We start from the raw sequence: 10,192 nt of genomic DNA on the forward strand, positions 1-10,192 counted from the left end.
AGGTCCTTGCGCTTGCCAGGGAAGCGCTTATTCCACTGAGCCATCTCCTTGGCCCTTTTTTTTTTTTTTTTTTTTTTTACAAACTTTTTTCTTAAGGCTAAAAGACACTGAAGTCCAAACATGAGAAGAGCTTGTAAATGTAGAAGTTTAGCAGGCTTAGTAGTATTAGTATCATTAGGGAACTTAGAAACATACTCAGGTCTCAGCCCAAAACAATGAGTAAGAAGAATCTTAGAAATCTGTATCAGTAGTTCTCTAGGTGATTCTGGAGTATGTTAAATTTTGAGAAATTGTTTAAAAAAAAAAAAAAAAAAAAAAGTCTATCCCTACCTCTGATGAAGTAGCCGATCCAAACGAAGTTAAGGGTTTATTCCATGCACTCACCGAAGGTGGCTGAGGTGGACTAATGGGACCTACTAAAAAGAAGTCATAAAAACCATGACCCTCAACATTTAGGCTTTAATACTTTGCCCATTTAACCCTTTCTTACAATAATAACATGACAATAAAACAATGACTTCATAAGACCTGTTATATTAGCTTATCAATAAAACTGTGCCCATAAAATACAAAAGTTGTTAAACGTGCTTACTTTAGAAACAAGTGTTTTTTTTTTTTTTTTTTGAAACAAGTATTTTAAGAAAGAACGCTAAGAATTACTTTTATAATAGTAAGACAAAACTGCTGTACCACTTACGTTTCTTAGAGATGTCATTTAGTACAGCTGGTGGGGCCACCTTGTTATCCCATAATTCAGCAGTCAGACTGCCATGTGCTTGTGGAGTCTGGATGGATTTTCCTGTGGCTACGTAATCTGTGCCATTAGGTGTCTGAGCTGAAGGCAGTCTAATGGAAGGTGGTGGCTGTTTTGAAGCCTGTGAAGCTTGCAGAGGGTTCTGAGCTGGTTTGTGGGTCTGGGCCTGAGTCTGTGCTGGAGCAATGGGGGTGGGGGCAGGCGCGGGGGTGGGGGCTGAAGCAAGTGGGACTGAGGCTGCTGAACTCAAGGCTGAGGAGGCAGGGGGCGAGGTAGCTGGCACAGTTGGGGAGGAGACTGCTGTGGCTGGAGGTGGAGCTGAAGCTGGTGCTAAGGCTGAAGCAAGGACAGGAATCGAGGCTGGGGCAAGAATGGGGACAGATGCAGGGGTTGAAGCAGAGGCAAGAAGAGGGGTTGGAGCTGGGGTGGAGGCTGGAGCTGAAGAGGAGGCTATGGCTGGAGCTGAGGAGGAGGACACTGGGGCTGAGGTGGAAGCTGGAGCTGGAACTGAGGTGGCCGGCAACACTGGAGCATGGGCTGGAGCTGAGACTAGCACTGCAGGTGATGTCACAACCACAGCTGCCACCGAGGCTGTAACTGGAGCTGCAGGTGGTATAAGAACCGCAGCTGAGGCTGAAGACAAAGCTGGAGCTGAAGCCAGAGCTGAGACTGGAGCCTGGGCTGGCTGTGTCCCTGTGGCCTGCTTCTTGGCAAACCTGGGAGGAAGCTTGGAAGTCTGACTTCTTACTTTCTCATTTGCATTTTTTTTGTTCCAGACCTTAAATAGAGGAAATCATTTTTGTCAATAATATATCTGAAAGCAATAGTTTATGCAAGCAAACAAAACTAGCTATTTCTTTTACTCTTGCAAATACGTATTTATAAGCAGAAATGTTAAAATTTGCTATGAACTAAAAGCCAAGAGAGGGGGCTGGGGAGATGGCTCAGTGGAATAAGTGCTTCCCTGGCAAGTGCAAGGGCCTGAGTTCAATCCCTTGTTCCGCCAAAAATAAATAAATAAATAAAAATAAAAGCCAAGAGAAAACCTGACAAGTATGTATTACATATTTTTGATATGCAGGTCCATAATCTCTTTCCAACATTCCAAAATAAAAAAAACAAAAAACAAAACACAACTACAGGAGTCTGCAGTTCTACTTGATAGCAAAACCTGACATAAGCTAATAAAAAGCTTACTAGTTTCAAATCAACTTACATATGCCATAAAAACACAGATTCTGGGAGTGTAGCCAACCAAAGAGGGTATATGCACTGCTATTTTAACTAACAACTCAATAAACTACCTCTGAAACTATCTGGTTCCAGGGGAATGGGTTCAACTGAAACTCAAGTTATTTTCTACTAAACTAATTTAAATAATAATAGGAATATTTTTAGGACAAAAACTTATAATCTACTGGATCATGACACTGTATTTACTGGATTTCCAAGATTTTTTTTGTTTTGTTCTTTTGAGGCAGGGTCTCACTATATAGTTCACACTGGCTTCAAACTTGCTGTGATCTGCCTCCCAAGTGCTGGGATTACAGGTGTGCTTCACTATGCCTAGCTTTCAAGATAATTTAAAATTAACTCTCCATGGGGCAAATAACATGACCAGAACTACACATAACTGTATCAATGGATTAAAGTAAAGATGGTCTGCTCTAGGACAAATGGCAAGCTACAATAATTGTACTTCATTTAAAATTTATTTAAGTTCTGGTCAAAATAGTTGAAAGCTCTGAAGATGGAACAATTTTCAGCACTTGCAAAAAAGACTTGATTTTGCAAGTAGATGAAAACCATCATTTGCTAACACAATATGGACATTTTTAATTATTGACAAACTGAAACATGCTTTAAACCTGTATGACTTGTTCTTCCTTCTTCCGGCGTTCCTCATCCTGTAAACGTTTTTGCTGTTTTTTAGATACCACTTCAGTAAAACCATCATCATTCAAATTTGACTGGGGGTCTTCAACTACTGTTACTTCAGGGTGATCATCGATTATAACAACACCTGCAAGTGTTAAGACATGACTTCAGTATCTTGTTTTAAATTAATGGCTAGAAATGTAGTGTATTTAGCAAAAAAAAAAAAAAAGAGAAATGTCAGAGGTGTAGTTTATATAATTTACAGTACAATCCAGTGGTTGTAAACCTGAGACCTGTGTGCCATAGAGGGCTGTATCAATGCAAGTTCTGAAAGGCTTGCCATCAGTGGTAATAAATTATTTCACATGCTATAAGATAGCCATACATTATTAAGATTTGAAAAGATTTCAAAGGTTAATGAAAAAATTTCATGAAGTTAATGATAGTGCCAAAGCTCTGTAGTATATGTATTTTTCCTTATAAAATTAACCTCTGTATTTGCATCTACCTTAGATTTTGATCTCCTACATAGTGTACTAAAAAAAATTACCTTAACTCATTTGCAACTATTCTAAGAAGTGGGTACTACTACTTTTTTCTATTTCAAAGGATAAAATAAGCTTTCATCTGATTTATTAAAGGCAAGGTGCCAAGTTTAGCTCAATTTAACACTAGTTAAGGGTCAGGAAGATAGCTCAGTTGAATAAGCACTTGCCTGGCAAGCACAAGGGCCTGAAGTTCAATCCTTAGCTCCACAAAAATGTACCAAAAAAAAAAAAATTACCACTAGTAATGGATCCATTTTTCACAGACCTCTTTCTACAAGGTGTCCTGGTTAAAATACGAGATTAAAGAGATAGTTCTTTATAAATGCAATGTGGCATGGCATGAGTGTATGAACATCAAAATCATCTAGCTGAATTTTATTTTAAATTATCTCTGTCTTCCACTCATTAGATGTCAGTTGCAGCCCATGGCAGCTGTGATAATTAAAAATGTTTCCAGAGATTGTCAAATAGGCCCTAGGGTGCAAAATCACTCATGCTGAGAATCACTGTTTTAAAACCAAATTAAAAACTCTTTTTTTTTTTTCTTTGGTGGTACCAGGGATTGAACTCAGGACCTTGCACTTGCCAGGCAGGCACTTATTCTACTGAGCTATCTATCTCCCTAGCCCCAAAAATTCTTAAACATGTGATTAAAATCAGTATTCTTTTTATTCTATATGAATTGAAAGTGGTACTATAGAATGGTAGTTCTCAAACTACCATACCATATGGTGGATTGGGATCACATGGACGACTTACGAAAAACAGACACTGCTATGACCCACTCTCATAGTTTCTGATTCAGTAGGTTTGGGGTAGACAAGAATTTGCATTTCCCATAAAATTCCAGGAGACAATAAGGTTCTGGGGACCACGCTCTAAGATACACTGGTCAAATAGTGTCTAAGACCTGGGCCCACATCAGAATTTAGTATGTATACATGACCATTAATTAGATTACCCAGTGTTTTCAGCTGCAGTTTTATCTGAACAACTGGCAATAGGGGGCCTGCCCATTAGCTCAGCTGTTTAAGTGCCTCCTGAAACAAAGCAGTCAGGCTCAGGATGCTGTGGTTCAATCCCCTCATCCTCAAGCCAAAGCAGACCTGCCCTGAAGGCATCCTGAGCGCCCCCCCCCCAAAAAAAAATCCTTCTGAATGAATGGCAAATACTGTACTTTTACATATATAAGTATCTTCTTATAGATATTCCTTCATTGTTAATTTCCTTATCCAGGATTTTCTTATTACTTATGTTACCTTTAGCCTAATTATTTCCTGGTTTACTAATTGTCCATGCTAACAACTATCCTTTAACTTTCTATTCACTATTATCTTAGGAACCAATCTTATCAAATTTATTATCTTAGTAAGTTGAGTATTTCCTATTAAAAACATCAAGCTGTATGTACAGATATAATTGTCACTGCTTAAGTTTTCTATGCTTTCTTATATCTATATGGTGAGGTAGGATGGGTTAAGCAATTTTCTTTTTTAGAAAGGCCACTGAAACTGAGTTCACTATTTTTAACAAATTTTCTTAAGGATTCAGGGCTATGCTAAAAAGTTGGTATTATTTTAGTTTAAATTAAATCAGTGTTTTGTCAACCCCTATCACTACCATAAAAGTCTAATTCTTTGATGTCTTAAAACATCCACTTAGATGTAACAGATAAATAAAATGAAAGGAACCTATGACGTACTTGCATAATTGTTAAGATCAAACTGTGAGAGAGCATCTACTTTCTCTTTGGGTTTTTTAGGACCTGGTTTGGTGTCTTCTCTCTTTTTCCCAGTAGAATCCTTGGAATTCTTTGGTCCTGTACCATTAGATGTTACTTCCTGGTGGTGTGCAGAGCCGCCATTGACAGGGTCAACATTAGCTGTGCCTGCAGACTGGTCATCAAATGGTCTAGAAAAAATAATTTGGAAGATTACTATCTTAGTATGCCCAAACAAAAACACCCACACTGGCAATTTCTAATAGGAATAGGAGAAGAAACTCTTAAGTTTCCTACTAACATGAACTTTCTAACTCAGAGCTTCCCAATAAAGTAGGACTGGATTTTTCCCAGCAATTAAATTTTGGAATTCTAATTATCCTAGAAGGTTTTTATCTTCACTTGTCAATCATACTATAAATGAGCTACTTAGCATTTTTTACAGTAGAAATTTTCTATAATCCTTCCAAGTACAAAGCATTTACAACTATCCTGCTCCAGAAGTAGGTAGCATAAGAAAATAAAAATTTTAAAAAGCATCTTATGTACATATACATGGTATGTATGCAATTTTTTTGAAGTTTAGATTTATATACTGATATAAACATACTGACCCTTTTAACATGCGAGAAGTGCTTTCAAAGCAAATGCATTCCTTTTTTCTCTAACAATTTTTAGCTTTATTAAAAAACAAGATTTTTCAGATGAAAGTAAAAGACTGTGGGAAAGGGTATGCCAACTCACCTTCATATAAGCCTATAGTACTAGTCTAGGTAAAAGCTTACCAAGTGCCTAACATGACATTAAACATCTGAAGAATTCATTTCTTCTAAATGATACTTCCAAAATATGTCTTTCTACCATTAGTCTCTACTATACAGCACATAAGTCAGTTCAAGATTTTTCCTGAGTACTGTTACTAGAAATTTTAATAATTAGTTATACTTAAAAATTTACTCAGGCCAGGCATGGTGGCACAGGCCTATAATCATAGCACTCAGGAGGCTAAGGCAAGATGATTGAAGTTTGCAGCCAGCTTAGGCTACATTGTGAGTTCAAGGATAATTTACAGTACATAGCAAAACCCTGCCCTCCCCCTGCAAAAAATTCAGTACTTTTGTTTAGAAGGGAAGTTTACCTTCTGAAGTAATCAGGTACGCAATAAACACAACTTCTTTTCAGAATCATTTGGAAAGTAAAAGTATTTTCCCTTATCAATACAGTAAACTGAAAAGCTAACTATATGTAACTAAGGAATTCAGATTAAATATGTGAAGTATTTTCCAAATACAAGTTTTATGCACTCAAGAGACAAATCCAGGAATATGGTCTAAAACTGGCATATCATCATAATGGCTACTTACTATAAATTAGTAAGTACGTTGCAAGTATCTCAGTAGTCTTCACACGTTTTTATGAATATTAGCACTTTCACTCATAAAAAGCTATTTAGGAAGTACCAGAACCTAGATTTAAACCTAGGCATTTGGATTGTTAACTGCTACTTCACAATGTTTCACAATACTAGTATCAATGCAAATATATCAAAAAGAGTCTCAAAGGACAACTACATGGCAACAGAGTTTGGTAAGAAAAAACGAAGAAGGAAAGCTACCATCAGTAATGATTTAGCCAATATCTGTATATGTCTGTCCTGGTTGCGCAGATTTTTCCAAAGTTAAGACGCACTCCCAAGAGGACTCTTCTGGGGAAAAAAAAAACTGAGCAAAAGACTCTCAAGACAAGCTCTTCTTTTCAAGTACTCTTGTCCTTTGAGAACACAGAAAAGAATCTCAAGACTAAATATCTTAGTCTTGTATTTAACTTGGCTCTTCGCAAAATTCAACTCTTATCTTAACGGTGCAAGTTTTCTATCTAAAAAACACTTACCCTCTCTTTCCACTTTTTGATGGTGGCCCACTTCTTCTTTCATTCCTCGGACCTGAGAAATTTCTTCCTGATTTTGGGGGACCACTGTTACCACGTCGATTCTGGCGATCTATTCCAGGTCTCTGGCTAGAAAAACTTCTCTTTGCTATCTCTCTCTTAGGAGGTGAAACATTCTCACCAGCTTTTACAACAGCCTGTGCATTCAAATCAGCATTTTTTTTTTCATCCCTCTCTCGTCTCTCATTGAAATCACTACTTTCAGAAGCCGTTTCCCATTCTTCATTTGCCTGATCTGAAGAGTTCTGATTAGATAAATCTGGTGTTTTATTCCCAGAAATATCCCCAGGAGTATTAGCTGGTTCGTGAACCACATTATTAACTGTGCCATTTGTGGGCACTGACACTTCATTTGTTTTTGTAGCAGCCTCCCTCTCTCTTAGGCGTCTAAATCGAGGAGGCTTATCTTGCCTTGGTGGCCGGGTAGGGCGCTGCCTTCGGGGCCTCTCTCTAGCTGGGTCAAATTTACGTTCAAATTTTGGAGGTCGTTTATCTGCTGGTATAGGAATAAATTGTTCATGTCTTCTTGGTGGCTCTCCGTCCTCTGGTTTTGGAGCTTCAGTCTGCCTTGGGTTCCACTGACTATCCCGATAAGCAGGTCTGCGCAGGGTAGAAGGGCGTGAGGGCCGGCCTCCAGGATCCCGCCCGCCACGCCTGAATGTTCCTCCTCTGCCTCGCCTTGTGGGCTCTCCTTTAGGAAGGAAGCCTGGTTTAGATTTCTCATCATCCCGGATGTAAGGCTTTTCAAGTGGCCTACTGTCCATTCGAACATGATTTTCAGGCTTGAAAGACTGAGGTTTCAGAGATTTTTTGTTTTCAGACCGATCATCTCTTTTGGGAAATTTGCCTTTGCTTAAGCTGTCTTTGTCACTTGCACTTTCATGAACTTCACTGTCTGTATCAGTTTCTGAACCACGCTGTCGTCGTCTTTTGGGTACAATTTCAAAATCAGAACTTTCACTTCGTGTTTCACTTTCTTCTCGTTGTCTAAGAGGCCCTGGGGGCACGTGCTCTGCCCTTGGCTTATTGTCTCTATATTGGGGATAGTCACGAGTGTGCCCTCTACCACCCCTACCTCGGCCTCCGTAAGAGCCTCTATAGCTTCGACCCCTGGAGTAATATTCACCTCGGCCACGACCTCTATATCCTTGATCTGGAAACCAATCTCTGTCTCTAGCTTCTTTCCAATAGGTCCGGGGTGGTAAGGTTGACTCTTTTTTAACCACTGGCCTTGAATCTGTTCGAGTTCTCTCTATTCCAACATCTTTGTTAATGGCCTTCTCAGGCTGTTTTTCTTCTTTGACAGCTGGAGATGTAGCAGTTTGCTGGTTTACAGTTTTAACAGTAGGCTCTACCTGAACACTACTTACAGGTTCCAGAGGCTTCTCAATATCTTGAGATGGTTTTTGAGCCAAAGTTGAAGTTTCTGCTGAAGGAAATTTCTCTGGTTCTGGCTGTACTGTTGTTGGAACCGAAGGTGGCTGAACTGGTGCTACAGGTGGTGAAGGGGGAGGAACAAGATCCTTCTTTTCTGTCTTTTCAGGTTTTACTACTTTTTCAGTAGCCTTTTCAAGCTTTTCTCCTTCTTTCTCTTTCCTTTGCTCTCGTTCTTCTCTCATATCTCTAAGTACAGGTTTTTTAATGGGACCTGACCTTCTTACTGGTCTATCATTACCGTCTTCCCTTCTGTTGGAGCTTGGCCTTGGGCCCCAGCGGGTTTCTGCTTTAGATTTATACACCTTTTCAGGTTTTGGTCCTTCTGATCGTATAAAGCTATCTTTTCTTGGCTTTTCTTCTGGCCTTTCTACTGGTTCTTTTGAATCAATACATCTACTGGTTACTTTAGGAAGGCTTATAGATGGCTCATTTCTTTGTTCCTCTGATTTGTGAGAAAAGTTAGGGCCATGAGAAACACTTCTTTTTGGGGCAGGCTGACTTTCAGGGGCAGAAATCTGTTCATCTGGAGTACTGGATAAGGTCTTCTTTTCAGATACTTCAAAACAAGCAGACTGCTTATTTGTATCAGTATGAGGCCTAATGTCTTCCACAGATCTGCTTACAAATTTCTGTACTTCTGTATCGTTTGATTCTCTAACAAAATCAGCTTTTGTATGTGTCTCTAACTGACTATGTTCTACAGAATAAGCAGCAGTAATCTGTTCCTGGTCCAAAGCAGCTTCAGGCCTATCAAGGATGAAAATACAAAGGTATTATCAAAACAGCAGTCCTTCCCATGTATAAGTACACAGCAAAACCACCTTACTTTGAAATACGAAAGAATGGTCTTTAATCATGAAGAGCTTCTTTATCTCTCGATAGTGATAATAAGAGGATCATCCCCCCCCCCCCCAACACACACGGAATAGTACATTATTCAGGGATAGACAAGGAAATACTCAAAATGCCAGACAGGACAAACACTGTAAATGATTCCACTTACAAGAGCTCATAACAAAAAAATTAAGTAGCACTAGAGCTGCCAAAGGTTGAGTGTAGGAGAAAACTGGGGGATGATGAACCAATGATATGACATTTGAGGCATTCAAGATAAGATGAAGATGTTCTAGAGCTCTGCTGCACAATCTTATGGTGGTAAGCAACAATACTGTTTTATACACTTAGATTTAAGAAGAAAGGTCTATTATATATTTTTATAGCAATTAAAAATTAAGGAAAAATGTTCAGACCATACTTGTGAAATTGTAATGCATCAAGACTAATTTCTACCTAGAATGAAAAGATGAATGTACTAAAGCCCATCTGTCCAGTTAATTACAAATAATTATAAAACATTTATCATAAAAACAAGTCTCATAAAAAAAGTCTAACTACACAGCACAAAACATTTCGAGGGTCCTATCAACTGACTGCCACTTCAAAGTAACTCTGAAAATTATTTTTCCTTTTCTTTGCCTTAGAAATTTTCCAGAAGACACTGACTAATAAATGTCTACCATTTCTTACTGATGGAAACACTACATCAACACTTTAGTGAGATTATACTACAATGATAATCTGCCAATTTAAGATCTAATGTTAAGCTCACATCTAATTTTGTGCATAGAACTGTTTTCAATATGCACTAATCAATCCAGAAACGTCAGAATAAGATGGTGACCAAAGACGAAGTGGGGCAAACCAAATAGATGGAAATCACACTATGGCTCAGTATTAAGAATGATCTTCATGAACAACAATTTTTTTTTAAAATGTACTTAGTACAGAGTCTCACTATGCGGATTGGACTCCTAGTGATCCTCCTGTTTTCAGCCTCCCAAGCACTGGGATTACAGGTGCATGCCACCATGCCTAGTCTCAATCGCTGCCTCAGTGTGCAGGGGGGGG

General features: G+C 38.7%; 1 protein-coding gene across 1 annotated transcript in view; it reads right to left on the reverse strand.

Moving 5' to 3' along the window:
* The window catches only part of Prrc2c (proline rich coiled-coil 2C), a 127,005-nt gene that overhangs the window by 31,982 nt on the left and 84,831 nt on the right, over window positions 1-10,192 (reverse strand). Inside the window, exons 15-19 of the mRNA XM_023710188.1 lie at window positions 6,791-9,031; window positions 4,883-5,091; window positions 2,623-2,777; window positions 698-1,532; window positions 331-416 (exon numbers count right to left, since the gene is read on the reverse strand). Of these exons, the coding sequence (XP_023565956.1) occupies window positions 331-416; window positions 698-1,532; window positions 2,623-2,777; window positions 4,883-5,091; window positions 6,791-9,031 (3,526 nt within the window). The remainder of the gene's footprint in view (window positions 1-330; window positions 417-697; window positions 1,533-2,622; window positions 2,778-4,882; window positions 5,092-6,790; window positions 9,032-10,192) is intronic.

Source organism: Octodon degus, unplaced genomic scaffold (genome assembly GCF_000260255.1).
Source record: "Octodon degus isolate 3935 unplaced genomic scaffold, OctDeg1.0 scaffold00017, whole genome shotgun sequence".
Lineage (NCBI taxonomy): Eukaryota > Metazoa > Chordata > Mammalia > Rodentia > Octodontidae > Octodon > Octodon degus.